The sequence below is a fragment of the Danio rerio genome, chromosome 5 (assembly GCF_052040795.2).
Source record: "Danio rerio strain M-AB ecotype USA chromosome 5, GRCz13ab, whole genome shotgun sequence".
In the NCBI taxonomy this organism is placed as follows: domain Eukaryota; kingdom Metazoa; phylum Chordata; class Actinopteri; order Cypriniformes; family Danionidae; genus Danio; species Danio rerio.
In genome coordinates this window covers 68,510,564-68,530,860 of record NC_141025.1, presented here as the reverse complement: position 1 = coordinate 68,530,860, position 20,297 = coordinate 68,510,564, and the positions used below count along the sequence as shown (strand labels likewise).

At 37.6% G+C, this 20,297-nt stretch overlaps 2 protein-coding genes across 16 annotated transcripts in view; one reads left to right on the top strand and one right to left on the bottom strand.

Moving 5' to 3' along the window:
* The window catches only part of si:ch211-209a2.2, a 142,069-nt gene that overhangs the window by 20,437 nt on the left and 101,335 nt on the right, over positions 1-20,297 (top strand). Inside the window, exon 9 of one of the 7 annotated variants that reach the window (XR_015492049.1) lies at positions 20-955. The exons of the other annotated variants lie outside the window; for them this stretch is intronic. The gene's annotated coding sequence lies outside the window, so the exon portion shown is untranslated. Of the gene's footprint in view, positions 1-19; positions 956-20,297 lie in introns of those variants that run through there. 7 annotated transcript variants of the gene reach the window in all.
* doc2b (double C2-like domains, beta) overlaps positions 2,705-20,297 on the bottom strand; it is a 408,709-nt gene continuing 391,116 nt past the window's right edge. For all 9 annotated transcript variants that reach the window (XM_087254531.1, XM_087254537.1, XM_087254532.1 and 6 more), the window contains 4 exons: positions 18,093-18,250; positions 9,175-9,256; positions 8,999-9,095; positions 2,705-5,252 (listed from right to left, as the gene is read on the bottom strand). In XM_087254531.1, the coding sequence (XP_087110657.1) occupies positions 5,116-5,252; positions 8,999-9,095; positions 9,175-9,256; positions 18,093-18,250 (474 nt within the window). In that variant the 3' untranslated portion in view covers positions 2,705-5,115. The remainder of the gene's footprint in view (positions 5,253-8,998; positions 9,096-9,174; positions 9,257-18,092; positions 18,251-20,297) is intronic.

Sequence of the window (20,297 nt, the reverse complement as noted above, 5' to 3'; positions counted from 1 at the left end):
TAACGTGACAACCTGCCAGTTAAAAATTCTAGACCAAGTGTTCTATCACAATCAGCTACAGAACTGAAGAGTTTCTCGTGATGCAAAAGTACAAAACAAACACAGTAATGAAAAAAAAAATCTTTAAAATTAGGAAATAGGTTATTAAACTTTCAAAGATTAAGCTCAGCGCTCTCCTAAAACAACAGGCAAACAATAATAGTGTATTAAATTCAAGATTCAATAATGCAAGACTGTGTCCATCATAACAATAGGTGCAGCAGGCAACAACTGTTATGTGTGTGTAGAGGTTACTCACCCACAGACTGACTTACGAACTTACAAGAATGAGACAATATCTTATTTGCATTGTTTGACAGACATGCGTGACAGTTATACACTGGGATTTTTTGCAGCACCATGTTTTTAGAAGCCATGTGAAGAGGAAATGATGCTGAACACAGCAGCGCTCATTTGTTATACATACTGTCAGTGTCAGTTTCCGAGCAGTGAGTGCACCAATCAGAAAATTTAAAGGCATAACTAGTGTTGCTGCATAAGACTTAAATGTTCTATTCTGCGAAAACAACCAGCTGGATGTACTTTATCCCGCATATTACATGGCTACTTGCCAAAAAAGTCATATTCAATGTAATCAGAGTCATATTTTGTGGCAAGTAGCCATGTAATAAGAGAGACAAAGTCCATCTATGGGGTTATCAGAATCAAGTATTCAAGAGAGCAATATTATAACAGTAGATAACGACATTGAACTGTTTTTAAATTTCCATATTCTTGCCTTCAAAACTCCGTTGTTGTGAAAATAAATTACAATTGTTGTTGGCTAGTTGTCCTGGTGTGCAATCTGTTTTGCACTCATCCTGTTGTCAAAGTAGTACAATTCAATTCTTTTTCTCTCTAATCGTTTTGTTGACATTTGTGGCTGCCTTGTTCTGCTATAAAAGCTGCTGGTTGGTTACTCTGCCTCATTGGTTATTGTGGATATTCAGTCAGAGACAGTCTGATCCAAAGTGATATGATTTGGGATTGGGGAGGCTTTAACTAGACTTGAAGCCATTGAAGTAATTGTAATAGCACCACACGTGGGAGGACTGTTTTGGACAAAAGTTGGTGGCACTAGCCTTGAATCAGGCCCAAATTTGGGTTTGAATTAGTTAAATGAGGTGTGTTTGATTAGTGCCAGAAACAGGGTTGAAAACCACCGGTTTAGATAAACATTCAAACAAAGAAAAAGCTTTTTTTTTATTTTTTAGAATTAATGTTTACTATACCAAATGCCAGAATCTGAAGGTACACTAGCATCCGTCACCTTAGCCTTGCAGCTAACTATAGCACAGTGTAAGAATACTCATATTGTGTACTCTAGAAGCATATTCTACAAGACTTAGGGCCCTGTAATACACCCAGAGCAATAAGGCACACGACATTGTGTAGCATGATTTGTTGCTATTTTCAGACCAGCGCAACTTTATTTTTCATGTTTTGCGTCTTGTTGTTTAAATAGCAAATCTATTTGCATCACTTTGTGGACATGCGTGTGCTGGTCAAAAAAGGGGTGTGTTAAGGCTTATTGTTGATGTGCTGCTATTTTGAGGAACTGAAACAGACCGCCTCATTGACCAACTAAAAGCAGGTCTAAAGTCCAGCGCAGAGCGTGTTAGTTATGCGCCTATGCAGATCCAAACGCTTCCACATTGCTTAATACACACAGGATGTACAGCAATACAAAATTGGGGCTTTTTTTCAGTTTAATTATGACAATTTGCATTTGTATAATGTTATTATTAGTAGCAGTATTATTTTTATTATGTGCATATTTTTATTTGTTTTAAAACAAACAAGTGTAGATTCACCCACCTGTCGGGTTTTGGAGACGTTTGCATCACCATATGGGGCATAAGAATAGGGTGTGTGTTTACATATAACTCTTTTTTTTTTACCACACTTCATTATTATTGTTCATTTATTCGTTTGCTGGAAATTAGAACACAATTTAGAAATAGCTTTGAAACAAATCTTTGCGCTTAACAAACAAAATTAAATATGTAGGCGGTGGTTACAACCTTTTCCCTTACTCCACGAAAGTAAAGGAGTAAAGAGTAAAATAAATAGAAAGTAAAAAGGCCAAATGGAGGAGGCTCATTCTTTATCCTCGTGCTGCAGATGATCTGTTTAACCGTTTCCTCGCTAGTGAAGCATTCAGTTTTTCCACTTAAAGAGTCCGCCATGTAAATAACAAAAGCACCAGGGTGTGACGCACCTGACTCGTAAATAGAATCAGAGATGAGACTCTGATTGGTTAAATGCACATGGTGCTCACAACACACCCATAACTCATTAAGAGAATAAGCACAACCCTGTTAGACCATGTGCCAGGGCGCAAGCCATATTTTTCCGTCCTCTAAATAGCAATTGGATTCGTACGTGCCCTTAATGCGTTTGCGCCATACGCTTTAGACTTTGCACTTAGATCGTTAAAGTAGAGCCCTCAATGTTTTAACAGTGTAACACAGACAAGAATATAACTGTAATATGTATGGTATTGTTTCCATATTAAAAGCTAATAGACATCAATCTAAGAATCTTTGTAGAGTGAGCAGTTTAAAAACACACTTAACACAAAAAATGCATAACAATTCAGCTATTATGTGCAAGATTAAAAGTAGAAGCACTATAATATGCAAACAATTGCCTGAGAGTTAAAAATGATCAAAACAAGACAAGAGTTTTTATTTTTTTGTAACATGCAGTCACATGTCCAGTCAATAGAGCAAACTGACGGGCAATGCGATAGCGTTCAAAAGTACAAAAAACGGTCCGAGAAGGAAGGCTGACATTCTTGTAGCATCCAAGAGCAGGAACTCTCTTTTTACAGAGGAGAACAGCAGTATCAAACATTAAGCAAAGTTATTTTAATGACAGCCCAAGAACATTGCATGCATTTTATGCTATAGAGATTGTGTACAAAAGCAAAAAGATTACAAAAATGTCACAGGCGTGACTCGCACAATGAACATTGTCAGAAAGAGATAAGGTTTCTCAGTTGATGAACATAGATCTTAGGGCTGTATACAGGGTTTGTCGATCTCAGAATTTCAATGTGTTTAATAAATGGCCAACATCTCCAATCTAGACCTTAAACAATAAATAAAATGTACTGATCATTTGGGGAAAAATAACCAACAATAACAACAGAATTTTAAAACATACAGTAATATAATATTATCTACCATACCCACCTGCAGCATGCTAAATATGCAATAACACAAAAAGGTTAAAATAATACATTGGTTATAATATAATGCCACAACATAACACAACTTAATAACGAAATAGACAGAATTGAAACAAACATGTTAAACCATAAACAGTATTTAAAAAAATATATTAAGTCATCTTTAAAATGCTTAAAGGAAGTATAAGATAAACATGCCATTAAAAATTCTTAAAACAAATGTAACTTGTGAAAGCTTGTCAAATCCATTTTAGATTCACAGACTGAAAACTTAGATGTTAAAGGGGCAGTTCACCCAAAAATGATAATGTATTCTCTATTTACTCACCCTCAAGTGGTTACAAACATGAGTTTCTTTCTTCTGTTGAACACCATAGAATATCGCCTTCGACTTCCACAGAAGGAAAAACAAATACTATTTCAAGTCAATGGTAAATTTTACAGAGTAAATGATGACAGAATATTCATTTTTGAGTGAACTTTCCCTTTTAATGCAATTAGGGTTGTCACGACAATGGAATTCTATGCCAATTGATACCAACATTTTAAAAACGTCCATTTCCCGGGAACATTTGAGCGACGCTCTTAAACACTGCTGATTTGCCATTGTGTTCAGTCAACAGAAATGATTGTGATTGGCCGTGAAGCTCATCAGTTCACAGTACTCAACGCTGTTTATTGAGTGTAAAGACAGATACAGGGACACTGTAGGGTTTTAATGTCGCGGTTTATCGCTCGTATGTCAGCTTATAGACAAACGAGCTGATCGACGTGACTTTGAAACTCTCCGGTGTCCCTATATTTGTGTTTACACTGAGTAAACAGTGGCAGGTTTGGTGAACTGATGACCTTCACAGCCAATCACGGTCATTTCTCCTGAGCAGTGTTGAAGAACGTGCTTAACAGCGCTCAAATGTTCACAAAAAATGGACGTTTTTAAAATTTTAGTACAGATTGGTAGCGAATTCCAGTATTGTGACAACTCTACATGCAATACATGAATTGGGCTAATAAATAATTAATAGCCGAGTAAAACCTCCAGTTAAAAGTTGAATAATCCATGGTGTCCATTTCGAGAATAGTGCCTTTTTTTAGCATATATATCTGTCCTCTATGTAAACCGGGTTTTCTTTCTTGAAAAAAATGGCTGTAAAAACTCTGATGTGTGCTGTAACAATGCGGTGAGCACAAAAGTGAAAGGTAAATTACATTCATTAAGGAGACGAACTTGAAGGTTATTCAATGTTACCAGGAAAAACAAGACCTCTAGCCTATTATAATAGACGGGGGAAGTAAAAACTCATATAAATTGTAAGAGAATTTCACTGTCAAATATAATCCTCACAATAATCAGTCTGTAAAATAAACAGCGCAGTTCATACCCTGCCCTAAAAACAGGCATCAGAAAGGTCGGGATATACTCCAGATGTAAACAATATGCCGTTGTTTCGGAAATTGTGTTTTTGGAGCCCTGTTGCTGCCACGATGCATACGCATAATGATACATTTACTGAGAGTTAACATCTGTAAACAGCATTCTTGAATACGAAGACAGCCAAGAGAATGGAGATAGAGAGCAGTAGGGTGTGGTTATATATTTTAAAGACAGTAACTGATCTCTCATTGGCCGTGGGAACAACACCTCTTCGTTTTTTTTTCAATGAGGTTGTACGAACACAGACCCTTATATAAGCCCAAAAGCCACATCAAAGCCACACAATCAGACTGCAAGCTCAACACCAGGAAAAAGTACAAGAGATGTGGTTTCTGGCACTCATCTCGAAATCAATGGACTGCTGGAGTGTTGATCTGTCCATCACAGACTGTTGAGCTTTACATGGACATCATGTAGGAAAGGGGCGGGGCTTCGCTGCAGCCTTTTAGTCATTGTACCCTGAACCAGGGAGTTCATTGGTTAACGTGTGCCAGCGTTCGATTTTCTTGTCCTTGTTTTTCAGACAGTCAAACCAGTGTTTTAGCCTCTCGCCGCTGGCATTTATACCTAAAGACACTCCACCTGGAAGGGGGGAAAGTTCATTAAATCAATCAATGGTCAGTCATTCCCTATAAAACTTGACTATATAGTTGATAAAACCATCACTTACATTGAGTACATTTACATGGACACCAATACTTGATTTGAATTAGATTAAGACAATAATCTGATTAAGAGTTAACCATGTAAACAGCCATTTTTGATTACCTTAATCCGAGTAAAGTCATAATAAAACTAAACAGAAAGGGAATTAAGACATGTGGAGGGATCCTATGTTAGTTGCATTATTGAAGTGCAGTACAGACATGTAAACACCACAAACTATTACCCTCATGTGGGACTTTTCGCCACATTTTGCAATTACATATTCCATATAAACAGGATTGTTTGACACTATTCTCTGCAGGGTAGGACTGGCCATCTGGCAGACTGGGCAGTTTCCCGCTGGGCTGACATACTTTTTGGGCCAGGCAGATTATCTTCTTATGATCTGATCGGCCCATAAAACACTTAGCAGGCTCTCGTGTTTTTCTTGCTAATTAATTGACGATGCTGTGATCTGTGACGCTGTAAAAGTAAGATGTTTCTTTTCCGGACAGACCAGCCCATGCAGCATAATCTGCAGCCCATTGGTTCTTTTCTTTACTGACATTGGGCTGACCCAATCACAAACTTCCATTTTGGGCTCTGTGTAAGAGTGCAACGTCGGTGTGTGTTTGTCAAAATAGTCGAGAGTCACGTCTGTTTCCCACCTCATGCGTGCGGGAGAGCAGACGTTTGCCTTTTGTGTCTGCAGCGCGCAGCGGAGCACAGATCAATGTATTCCTGTCTATTCTATCTAGTTACCTATCTGTCTATGTAAATATACTTTTTTTAAACTTTTCATCTGCACCAAGGCCCGCGACAACTTCCTCCTATGCTGTTTCCTTAACCTGCAAGTCTTTATTTTACAAATAATAAAGAATATATGCTTCTCAAGCTCTATGAGAAGTGTCAGTCATGTATTTTAAGATGCACTCGGTCAGAAGACAATCGCATGAGATATCATAACATTTTGTTTTTGATCATCACCATGATGTAGGCTTATAGTTAGAATAATATTTATACAATATGGTTATAATGACATTTTTACATGACCAAACTAGTGTGTAACTTAAGCAAAACTAATGCTATTGTAGTTCTGCCCGAACAAATATTTGTTGCATTTTTTTATTAAGTTCATTTGATTGACTATGTACGATCTTTAATCTATGTTTGATGTTTCATTGTTGAGTTAAACATTTTTAAGGGTCTCTGACAAATTGCTTTTATTATTTATCTTTATTTTATTAATCAACACTAACTGTGTGCATCAGCAGGCAGTTTTTGTTAAGTTCATTATTTAATATAGGTTTCCTCTAAACACACAGGCACATACAAGATCCACTTCCAGTGTGGATTATAATTTTATTTTAATCATAAATTAAAATTTTTACGTTTTTAATTTGTCAACTCTCATTATTTCCTATATATGGCTTCTGTGCTTTTATAGAATGGGAGTTGGTAAACATATTCAAGGGCGTGCACAGATGGGGGGCATTTTGATTGATGTAGTGGGCCGATTCTTTTGTCCCAGTCCAGCCCTGATTCTCTGCACCTATCAAGTCAGTAAAGTACAACAGACACTTGCATCGTGAAATGCAGAGTTTTTTTCTTTCCATTTGGTGTGCAGTATCAAATTCCATTAAAACAACACTCCTCCACCAGTTCTTACCTCATACTCGCATCCAATGCCTCAGTTTGTCACGAGGGCATGGATGAAATGTTCCTGAATGAAAGTGAAACTGCTGTACTGCAGTTAAACATGAAAAATCAAAAATGAATCACTTGAAATTACTTGAAACTCCAGAGGAAACATTGGTAGCATGGTGACGCAATAATGTTAAATGATCTATGCTATAACGTAAAATCAAGATCATGAAAGGAACGTTAGAAAAGCATCTGATGTAAACACCTTAATCATATTATTGTTTTATACATTTTCCTTTGGCTTAGTCTCTTTATTAATCAGGGGTCACCACAGTGGAATGAAGCGCCAACTTATCCAGCATATGTTTTACACAGCTGATGTTGTTCCAGCTGCAACTCAGTACTGGGAAACACCCACACACACTAATTCACACACATACACTACGGCCAATTTAGTTTATTAAATTCACCCATACCGCATGTCTTTAGACTTTGGGAATACTGGAGCCCCCGGAGGAAACACACAGCAAATGGGGAAAACATGCAAACTCCACACAGAAATGCCAACTGGCCCATCCGGGACTCGAACCAGCTGCTGTGAGGCAGACCTTCTTGCTGTGAGGCAAAAGTGCTAACCACCGAACCACCGTGTTGCCCCTTGGTTTTTTCAGATTAAGGCAAATAACTAGTTTACTGATGTCCATGTAAATGTAGTCATTGTTAGGTCAGCACTGTATCCCCTGTATCTTTTCATACAAGGTTTTGTTAACTTAAAAGTTTGTGACATTTATTTGATTATTCTACTTGTCAGGTCTTAAAAAGGTTTCTTTAAAAGCCCCCCAAAAAGTCATGCTTTTATCAAATTTGAACACATTGCAAAAATGGTTTTATCCTCAGTATTTTTGTTTCTCAATATATTTATTTACAGTTGAAGTCAGAATTATAAGCTCCCCTGAATTAATAGCTCCCTGTTTATTTTCTCCAACAATTTCTGTTTAACGGAGAGAAGATATTTTTCAACACATAATAACATAATAACATTCCTAATAACTGATTCATTTTATCTTTGCCATAATGACAGTAAATAACGTTGTACTAGATATTTTTCAAGACACTTCTATACAGCTTAAAGTGACATTTAAAGGCTTAACTAATTAGGTTAACTGGGCAGGTCCATTTTTGGAGCCCACTTGCACATATTTGTTCTTATTTTATTCATAATCTTACTTCATGTTTATATTTTCAAACAAAGCAGGATTATGTTAGTTTCCCCCCCACCCCCACCCCCCCAAGTAAATGTATCTTGATTTTTATGAATCTTTTGACATTTGCACTGGAAAACTACAGATGCTGACAAATGACAAATAATCTTGCAGTGTGCAGAAAGTACACTAAAAGATATTTCCAAATTCCAGTGTTTGGACGCTGATTTATTAAAACCTTTGGTCCCACTTTTTATTAAGTGGCCTAACTAATATGTACTTAAACTGAAATTAATCATTTGTTACAATGTTCATGTTGTGTAAATAAATGTTTTTACATTGTATTAATAATTGATTAAATACATGCAAGTAATTACATCTGTAATTCATTTACACGGTTAAATATCCTAAATTAAATAAATCTATCCATAGCAGCAAACCTGTCCCTAACCCTACCTGCATTCCACCTCAAGAGCACCAGAAGTGTTCTGCAATACATTATGAACAAAGTACTTTGTATTTATTTTTTGATGCAAGTACATAGTAAACAAGGCCCCTTAATAAAAAGTTGGACCAAACAATTTGTAGTCTCTTTTGTTAATTGAATTTTAAGTGTTTAGTGATACTTTAGGCAAATAGAAATCTGAAATCTTTACTTCTACTAAAACCTTTAAATGGTTTTACATTGTAAACTGAGATAACCCTTGGTTACATTTATTCAATAACAAAATTTAAGAACACAAACTGTGATGATGACAAATAAAGCATAAAAATATACAATAATATAAAATTGTAAAAATCTAAAATATTTTAACAAGATTCATAAATAGTCCTTACCAATGAAATCATTGGATTTGCCGATGTCATAGTCCCAGACAGTCACCTCCAGGGTCTTTTTGCTGAGGTCAGCATACTTGATTTCATAGAAAAACTCCTATGATAGAGAGAACGGAATTAGCATGAACAAAAACGTACAGAATCTGTGAATCTCGGAATGGTAAGACTAATCTTACTTCATTGAATTCAGGGTTGAGAGTCTTCTTTTTGACAGCTGTCTTGTGCTTTGATTTTTTGTTCTCATCTGGCTTGAGATACCTGAAATACATAGGTGATGTTAAAAGGAAGATAAACGTCGTTTGATTACATCTTTTACTAAAAGAAACACTACACTTTTTTGGAAATAGACTTAGGCCCAGTCCCAATTTTACCCCTTAGCCCTTCCCCTTACCCCAAAAGTATCTGGATCCAGCCTTTATGATGCAAGTTGAGATTGCAGCACTCAGCGATGCAATGTCAGACACAATGCACTCAATGGCCTGAGTGACGTAACTGTGACGGGTGGAGTTAGGGGTGGGGTTAGGTGAGTGCATTAAACAGCATTGGATGCAGCTCAGATTGCTCTGCATCCAGACCCCTCTCCCTTACCCCTTGTTTTGCGAATTCCCGTGAAGGGGTAGGGGTGTCTAAGGCCCCGTTTACACTAGTGCGTTTTAGTTTTAAAACGGCGTTGTAGAATGAAAACGATCCGCGTCCACACTCGCGTTTTACCCAGCGTTTCTGAACAGCTCTCCGTCCACACCAAAACGCTGAAAACGCACATCACGTGACCACACACACACTCTCGGGCAAGCGCTCCAGCATTTCTACCCAGATGAGAGCTCTGCTTGTCGGACTGCTCATCACGCATCTCCCGCTGGATCTAATCTCACTATATTTGCTAAACGTGATATTTCATTCATGTTGTTGTCTTTATCTAACGACATAGGCCAATTCCCTGACTTTGGTCATTGGAATCTATTAAGTTACTTGTTCACTGGTAACATGTTTTGGTTAAGTGCAAAGATAAGTTAATGATTAATCCAGGTACATTAACTGATCGCTTGCCTTTATTTGCTACAATGTATAAACTTATTGTATGTTAAACTTTTATAATTATCGATTATTAAAACTGATATTCAGCAAAAGAGAGGGTGCGTTTCATATTTTCACTGAAATTGAAAGGAGGCAGTTGTTATAGGCTCCGTTTTGTTATAAATATCCACACAGTGAAGATGACGCTCATGCAGCACGGCGCCTCAACATTTCTGCTGTCTGTTAAGTTTTCTAATATTAAAAAGAAAATAGGCAGTTCCTTAAATCATGTTTACATTTTATTGTTGAGAAAGTGAAACAACGTAGCCAAGGTAATGTGAATGAAGTTATAAAGTACACTGTTCCCTTTGAAGATTTACGCGTGTCCTCGGTATGTTTTCCATATCAAACTGAGAAGGGGGAGACTGCAGCCTTGATCAAACTTGCGAAGTCTTAACTTACAAGAAGAGGATGTGAGACTGAACTGTGTGTGGGCTACTTAATATTGAGGAAAAGCCCCAATCAGATAGGCGAACGTTTGCAGCCCCTCCTCCGTTTTCAGATGTCTCCGTCTTTCCCCATCCACACTGAAACGGAGCAGCAGCGTTTTAGAATGAAAACGGCCTCTCCAGCGTTTTCGAAACGCTCCGTTTTCGGCGCTCGAGAACTCCGGCGTAGTGTGGACGGATGGCGTAACCGTAGCAAAACTTATGCGTTTTCAAACTAAAACGCATTAGTGTAAACGGGGCCTAAGGGTGCTTTCACACCTGTGAATTGATTCAGTTGTTCCGAAACAGAGATTACAATTGTTACATTGTTGCTCTTTGCTCTTGGAGCGGTTCGCTTTCACACTGCAAAGTTTCTAAACGGACCAAAAGAGCTAAAACAAGTCACGTGCGAGTAAACTCTCCTTACATTGGTCAGAGTGTCAGGGTTTATTTTGCAGCATCCCGCTCAGCTGTCAGGAGAGGTGGTGGTTTGGTGGTGATTGACAGGGTGCTCGAGTGCGCGACATGTCTGAGGAGAGACGCGGTGGGGAGGTGTGAGAAGGGTGCGCGACGATGCCTATTTGAGGACCGGGAGGGAGACGCAAGATTACCGGGAGATCATCACTCGTTTGCAGGCATCTGGAGACTCGCAAAACTTCCCGCCCTACTCATAATTCTCTCTTCATATAGCCTTAAGCCTATTACATATCCATAAAACACTGTGATATAACCGCGCTCTGATCAGATCGCTTTCTCACTGCAATCGAACCGCTCCAGGGTTCGATTCAATCGAGCCGAGACCACCTCATTCAAGCGATCTCGGAGCGATTACTTTGGCGCGGAACAGAGCGCGATTGCCCTGTTCACATATGCCAAACGAACCGCGCTAACTTGGGCAAACGAGATACATTCCGAAACAAAAGTGTAGGTGTGAAAGAACCCTAATTCTCTTTAGCTTGAAGGTGTAGGGCTAAGGGGAAGGGGTGAATAGCCCTTCGAACAAAGATTTTTCAGGACCACACCCGAAACCAAGGTGTAAGAAAGTTTCCCAGAATACAACAGCAGGATAGTAACACCTGGAAGGAGATCCACAAATTAGTATTTTTGTCATTATTACGAATTTTTACAACAAACAAACACTTTTTAATACATTCATAACTGCGTTTGTGTTTTACCGTCATGCTTAAAAAAAAAAGCTAAAATAAAAATCGCTAAATTTCGCGATCTCCATATTCATAACCACAACATTCTGTCATCGAATACCCTGTCAGAAAAGTCTAGTGGCTGGGATCACTGGCGAGACCAGCCGTGATCAATCAAATCATGTTCATTTAGTTTAGCTTAGCATAATTCATTGAATTGGATTAGACCTTTAGCATGTCTATCAAAAAAATAATAAAGTGTTTTAATATTTTTTCAGCTTGAATCTTCTGTAGTTACATCCAGTCAGACAGAAACTTAAAAGCTGCTATTTTCTGGGCCAATATAGGAACAATACTCTTACTCCAGCATAACTCATAACTTTGCTTCCATACTATGGCTGCAGCAGTCACAATGATATTGTAAAATCAAAGTATTTTTATTTAAAACTCAATTGTTTATTTAAAAAAAAATGTTTACCTCTAGGTGTCTTCTAAAATGAGCCTATTTTGTAATTTTCTTTTAAGGTAAATTTGTCTTTCTTTCAGGACTATTTTGATTTGTTCGTAATTCTGAAATACATAGACTTATACAAAGCCTTATGCACAGGCAACACAATTTGAGCACATATAAAGAATGCATTGTGGTGTGCAACAAATCATTATGGCCACTAGAGGGCATTGCAGCTCTTGTAAATGAAATCTGGAAAGCTGAAAGTAAAACTCATGCATACACGAGGCTCACTGCAGGATATATCCACCATATGCTCTGGAAGCTTACTTCAATAATGAAAGGATCATGTAAAAAAAAAAAAAAGAAATGACACAAAAAGAGATTAAACTCAACCTGACTTGTCTGCTGACTTTGAGGTCATTAAATGTCTCTTTCGGGCTGTAGTTTAGTAACACCTTTTAATGAGGGTCCCTTGCTCTTTTACCATGACCACCAGACGAGCAGACGGCCAAAAAGACTGATTAGAGAAGATTCAGCCTAATAATCTCAACCTGTGCCTTATATTGTTAAGCTAATAATGCTAACTCAATTGAGCATTTATGTAAAATCAAGAAATCAAAGAGAATTCATTCAATTGTAATAAAAACATCAATAAATCAAGGCTTAATCTTGTTCAAGGCAGAACAGAAATGACACATTTAAAGTAAAAGTGAAACTTGTGAAAGGCTCATAAACGTCTCCCTGGAGCTCTCTCAACAGGAAATGACATTTGCTCCTGTAATGGTGCTTCTGGACAACCGTTTTATTTCTTTTCTTGTGACTAAATCAATCTGCATTTTAAAATGATCTTCTCCATTTCGAAAAAGGAAAACTATTACTTTTCGATACAGAGTACATTTTGTTTTTGTTCCCTGAAAAAGACTGAACATCAACTGGTTTTCAATATGGGAAAAGTGCTCTTCGTATACACTCACCGGCCACTTTATTAGGTACATCTGTCCAACTGCTCGTTAACGCAAATTTCTAATCAGCCAATCACATGGCGGCAACTCAATGCATTCAGGCATGTAGACATGATCAAGATGATCTGCTGCAGTTCAAACTGAGCATCAGAATGGGGAAGAAAGATAATTTAGGAGACTTTGAATGTGGCATGGTTGTTGGTGCCAGACAGCCAGTCTTAGTATTTCAGAAACTGTTGATCTACTGGAATTTTCATGCACTGCCATCTCTAGGGTTTACAGAGAACAGTCTGAAAAAGACGAATTATCCAGTGAGTAGCAGTTCTGTGGGTGCAAATGCCTTGTTGATGCCAGAGGTCAGAGGAGAATGGCCAGACTGGTTTGAGCAACAGTAACTCAAATAACCACTCGTTACAACTGAGGTATGCAGAAGAGCATCTCTGAATGAACAACACGTCCAACCTTAGAGCAGATGGGCTACAGCAGCAGAAGACCACACTGGCTGCCACTCCTGTCAGCTAAGAACAGGAAACTAAGGCTACAACTAACACAGGCTCACCAAAAATAAAAAAATGGCATCCACAGTCACCAGGTCTCAATCCAACAGAGCACCTTTAGGATGTGTTGGAACGGGAGATTCGCATCATGGATGTGCAGCTGACAAATCATGATGCTATCATGTCAATGTGGATCAAAATCTCAGAGGAATATTTCCAGTACTTTGCTAAATCTCTGCCATGAAGGATTAAGGCAGTCTTAAAGGCAAAAGTGGGTCCAATCCGGTACTAGTAAGGTGTAACTAATAAAGTGACCGGTCAGTGTAGATGTGAAAAACAAGAATGATAATAGCAGATGGAGATGAAATAATGACACAAATGTGCAAGATTTGCACAGTTTGTCGTCACCAGCAGAAGTGACACATTAATAATTTAGCACTCAGTGCTTTTGTAGAAATAGAACCAGAGTCTTTTAATTGACCAATGTTTGCGCATGTAAGAAAAAAAAACCACAGTGTCCGCAATAATCCCTCTATAAATAGTTGGATTTAAAAAGAGAGGGAGCTGAAAGCTGTAATCTCCTCTGTGTGCTGAAGCAGAGATCATTGCTATAAATTAGACAATGTCCATAAAATACGAACATTTCATCTTATCAGAATTCGCATGTATGGGAATCCAGCAGTGATGTAAATGATTTGGATGCTTGTGTTCAGCTAGGTCAGTTGGCATTGCTGTGTGGAGATTGCATGTTCTCCCTTTGTTTATGCGGGTTTTCTCCAGGCGCTTCGGTTTCCCCCACAGTCCAAAGACCTGTGGTATAGGTGAATTGAATGAACTAAATTAGCCATAGTGTATGCGTGCAAATGAAAGTGTGTTGATGTTTCCCAGTACTGGATTGGAAGGGCATCCGCTGTGTAAAACATATGCTGGATAAGTTGGCGGTTCATTCCACTGTGGCGACCCCAGATGAACAAAGGGACTAAGATGAAGGAAAATGAATGAATGTTTGTGTGGATGAATGGATGTGCAGGGGATTTCCTTTATACACACACACACGCACACACACACACACACACACACACACACACACACACACACACACACACACACACACGCACATACATAGTTCCTGACTGTGGGTAATCATTTAGAAAATACTTTTATCCACAGTGATTTCGCAATCCATGTTTTCAGGAAAAATCCCTCGGGAGAAATCTGGGATTAAGTGCCTCGGCTCACTCCTGTGGCATTACTGATGCAGACCTGCATTCACCAGGATAATTCCCTCTCACATCAGCACCTTTAGCTCAACATGAACATGACATTTCTACATATCAGTTATTTAAATGTATGGTACTTATCTATTTTGAGTTATTCATCTGTACCGCAGTTATAGAAAAATGTGTTTTCCCCCCAGAAAATAACAAATTACTTTTTTCTGAATAACATGTTATGATTGAAAATCAGGATTACTCTTCTTAAAGGCACAATATGTAAATTATTTTCATTTAAAAACCACTGCAACATGTAAATGATGAGACACACCCTATAATTCTGTTAAGATTTTATAGAAAACAGTGAAATAGCAGAGATGCTTTAATATGTGTGTTTTTAGACTGCAAATCATTGGAAATAAGTTTTGTTTTTAAAACTTTATTGTCTTTATCCTTAATGAAATAAGTGTATTCACTTATTTTTTGTCAAATAAAAGAAAGAAAAAGAATACAAAAAAAAAAAAACAGTATTGTAACAGAACTTTCAAAAGTATTTTATTAGTACATATCAGTCTTGCTTCTTCTCCACATCATTATGAATCATAAGAGGTGGACTGTTTATAATAAAAGCTCTGCTGCTTTCGTGCCATGTTGCACTTGCCTATTGCTTTATCGATCTTGTGTCACTTCAATGGCTTTCAATCTTACTCTGCTTGAAACTATCACGACAATAAGTTTTGAATACTTTAGCTCATCATAAACACGAGTTTTGCAGGAATCCTGTAGGATGTGAAAACTCACGTGATTCCACAAAGTCACGGCATCCTAAAACTACTGTAAAACTACTTGCGCTCTCTCTGAAAATTTCATATGGTCCGTTTAACTCATCTGAAGTTAAAACATTGGTATTACATAAAAATAAATATGAACATGCTCTCATGTTATCATCTAAATAACCTTTTTAAAATTTTTATTTAAATTTTTTTAATAACTTAGTTTGCAGAGCAAAAATGGGGTTTTACTTAATTAATAGCTATAAATTGTAAAATTTATTACATTATTTTATGCATTTATTTTACATAATGTGTACATTTTCGAATGGAATGAACGATTTCTGACTGGCAATGTGTGCAGAATCCTTAGAGGAATAGTTGAATATTCAGTCAGCTTAAATTTTCCAGTGCTGTATATTCATTTTCTGTACAACAAAAGGAAAAACATTCTCTACTTGCACTTTTAATATGTGCCTATAATAGTAGCAATAGTGACCAGCAGTTAGCAATTTTAAAAAAGAAGCAAAGCTATCAAAGGATGGCCTATTGGAACGCACAGTTTTCACTGTATGTGATAGCATTTTATAAAAAATGGGAAGTCAAAGTGAACTGCAACACTGATCAAGTTTCATGAAAGTGCATCAATGCAAAGGGAACTGGTCAAAGTCAGAATTTTATGACATTTAAAAAAAAGTTACGTGTTTCTCATCAAAACCATGTCACACACTATAAAAAGCTTGATGCTAGTTGCTATTCTGAATAACTTGCAACTTGCTATTATTGCTATTATTTGAAAGACAGCATTCTTTTCTTTGTGTCCATAAAATAAATAAGGATATACACATTAGAACACCAATTTGAAAACCTGCTGACTTAACTGTTTTTTGGGTCAATTTTTCTTTTAAACAGAGCTTCCGTATTCTATCTTCCTCCATTTCTGAGTGCAATAGTCCAGTAATTCAGTTAAAACAAGTCACACTTTTTTAAAAACACAGAAAATATGTAACGTCTCTTACTAATCACATATATTCCTCGACAGCCTGATCTCACGAGAAAACGTAAGTATTTTACGTTTTGCCAGTTTAGTGGCTAATTCGTATGAATTCGTACGAGTTCAGTCGTACGAAATGGTACGATTTTAAAAAGGAGGCGTGGCACCTGACCCCACCCCTAACCCCAACCGTCATTGGGGGATAAGCAAATCGTACTAAATTGTACGAATTAGATCGTACGAATTCATATGAATTAGCCACTAAATTAAAAAGTTATGAATTGCCGTGAGATTGTGTTGTCCTCGATGGTGCACTTAGTCATGGAATATGTGTTGGACATTATTTGTACTTTTTACAAAAATTGTGATTTACACACTTACTGTATATGCAAGTATCTTAAAGGGGACCTATTATGTTAAAATCGCTCTTATAAGGGGCTTAAACCTTGTGCAATAGTGTGTGAATATAACCAGCTTCTAATGGTACAAATGTTAATGATTTTCTTAACCACACTTCATAAAAAGAGTTTGTAAACTCTTTTATTGACAATCTCCCTTTGATTAAAATTCATTAGCATAAACTGCCCTGAGTGAGAAGCAACCCTCTGATATTAGAGTTTTGAGTCTGCTCTGTGGCTCCGTCCTCTTTCAAAAAGTGGCTGGGAGGCCAATCTCATTTGAATTTAAAGCGGAAGTCACCAAAAGGCACAACTTAATTCAAAACCTAAAAGGGGCATTTTCAAAGAGTTTTGTGGTGTATTGTGAGCTGAAAGTTCACATACACACTCAAGGGACATCAGATCGCTTTTAAGTACCACATAAAATTTTTTCACTAGGGCAAACCAATTCTGATCATGTAGTACTTTTGCACATGTACAGCAGTTTTAGGCCCGATCCCAATTCTATTCTTGTACCCCTATCCCTTCCCCTTGGCCCTTACAACTGAGGGTTAAGGGGAAGGGCTTCAAAATTTACCCCTAAGAATTGGGACAGCACTACAATCCCTGCACACGTCATCATATGTCCTCACGATCTGATGCTTGATGTGTGATCAGACGATCGCGACTGCTGTAGTTATTCCAGTCGTGTTTTTTATTGGTATTTATCTTCAGGAAATCACTAAAGGCATATACTATGTTATTATAACGATCCAATGTGGCAATAAGATAATAAGTGTACTTGTTTGTTTGTCTTAAAAATTCGTATTAATGACAAATAATACTTATTTGTTGATCTCATTATTTCCGGCTTCAGCATTACTGCCTTTGTGGCAGGTGTATTTTGGGAAATTTTCATTCCCCTTGGTTTCAAGTGTGGTCCTAAAAAAATATTCGTTCGAAGGGCTATTCACCCCTTCCTCTTAGCCCTACGCCTTCAAGCTAAAGAGAATTGGGACACCCCTACCCCTTGGCGTACACACACAAAACGAGGGGTAGGGGTAAGGGGTAGGGCGAAGGGGTAGAATTGGGATTGGGCCTTACCATGCTATTGGTGAAGAGAAACAAAAAACAAGCGTAATTTGTAAAAAAAAAATTCAGTGAAAGGTAGTTAAGATTACTTACGTTTTAACATAAGGGTCAGAGAAGCCATTGGCATCCATGGCAGCGAGATGGGCACAGCGGATGATGCCCACCACTAAACCAGACTTCTGAGAGCTGTACTTCAGAGAGATCATGATGCGCCCTCTCTCCTCCAGAGACTTGTCATCTGTCTTGTCAATCTGTGTGTCGACACATAAATAGAAATCACTGCTGTCAGTTCAGCTTCTCAGAACTATTCAGAAAAGGATGCATGAAGTCTATAGATTATTGGATAAATATGCTTAAAAATGGGACCATTTATGCAAAAATCTCTTTTATAAGAGGTTAAAAAAGTTGTTTGGCAACATTCTGTGAATATAAAATAAACAATTAAATGTATATATATATATATATATATATAAATTAAATTTTTTATGATCACATTCTGAAAAAAATGCAGAAAAGCAGTCAGCAGAAACACTTTGATTGACATTCTCCCTTTGTACATGTCATCAGAGAGGGAAAGCCCCACCCATCAGGCTCAATCTCTCCCTCATTGGCATTGGCATAGTCTTGCTTTTGAATCTGCCACTATGCTGACACGTAGGCATTTGTAGCTCCTCCCTCTTTTTAAAAGAGGGCTAGGAGCACAATTACATTTGAATTTAAAGCGACAGTCACCAAAATGGCACAATTAGGATCAAAGAGTTATAAAACATTATTTGTGTGGTATTTTAAGCTGAAACTTCACATGTACATCAGAGACTTATTTTACATCTTGTTAAAAGGGGCATAATAGTATGGAGACAGAAAAGACTCAAAAGTAATTCATGCAAAAGACACAATGTACCCATGCGTAGCCAAATTCACGTGCATAAAGCCAAATTCATATGTGCAAAATTTTGATTTATATTCAAAAAAACACTTCACATGCACAAAATAAAAATAAATATTCATAAAATACGTTTCACAAAGGCAAAACACCATTTGCCAATGCATAAAAGTGTACAAAAAGTTTTGATAACACTTTATAATAACTACACATTATAAATCATTCAATAAGCATTAGCATCCAGTAAATTCATTATTTGTTAAGCATTAACTCTACATTAATAAATGTTAGTAAGCAGTTTATAACTGCTGCTACAAATGATGTATTCTTGACTTATTACCACCTATATAATGTGCTTGTCCACCAGAATTAATAACAAAAGAAGAAAAAATAGAGTGGGAGAATTTAGCTGACGCGGTTAACGCGGTGGGGTCTGAACATCGCACTGTGAACGAATTCAAAAAGAAATCGTCCCATGTTAAGGTGCAGGTTAAGAGGAGAACAGTGGCGCACCGTCAAAGTGTGGCTGAACAGTCAGGGAAATGGAGGATGCTGAACTAACACCCGTTGAGGAGAGAGTTGCCTCGATTGTGGGCTACACTTTACTGTCTGTAGTAGTATCCGTGTCTGTGGGAGACACAGATGATTAGAGGAACACTTGGTAAGGCCGGTATAGCAGCACTCCTCCGCCCTTATCAAGGCAGCTTCACCGGTATTTCAGCTCACCCGCTCTACAACTGACAAAGTGCGAGAATGGGCATGATTGTGTCTGTGCTCTTGGTCAGTTTGTTGGTTGTTGAGGGGGTTAACAACCACGTCTTTAATGGATAACTGTGGTGTCCTGATATGCAATTAAATAATAAAAAAAATAAAAAAACTTAGCTGGAATAATATCTTTACATACATCACTCACAAAGAAGCCACCCATCACGCACCCTGCCACCTTGGAGCCTTCTCGCTGTCTCTTTTTCCAAATTTGGATCCAACTCAGCACAGAGCTCCAAGAGGATAGATCTTGGAAATCTGAAATGGCTGATAAGCCAGTCATCATCGTGGGCCAGAAAATCACTGTGATCTCTAAAAATGGGATCCCTAAAAAATTCGACCATTGATAATGTCCTCTAATAAGACCAACACTGCCATTGCCATAGACTAAGGGTAATGATACATTTGCGAATGCTTTTATATATTCTAAATCACATATTGGTAAAGTAAAATGGTGTCAATTAACCCATTTTATCAATTATAAATGAATAGCGATGTTTTTTAACATGTAATGGTGCAATACTTTGTAGTGTGCAATTTAACATAATTGCCTCTAGGAGTCACCAAAAGAAATAAAACAAACACACACAACAAACACACATATGCCAGACATAAATTTGGCGCAGACCAATGCACATTATCACGTTAAT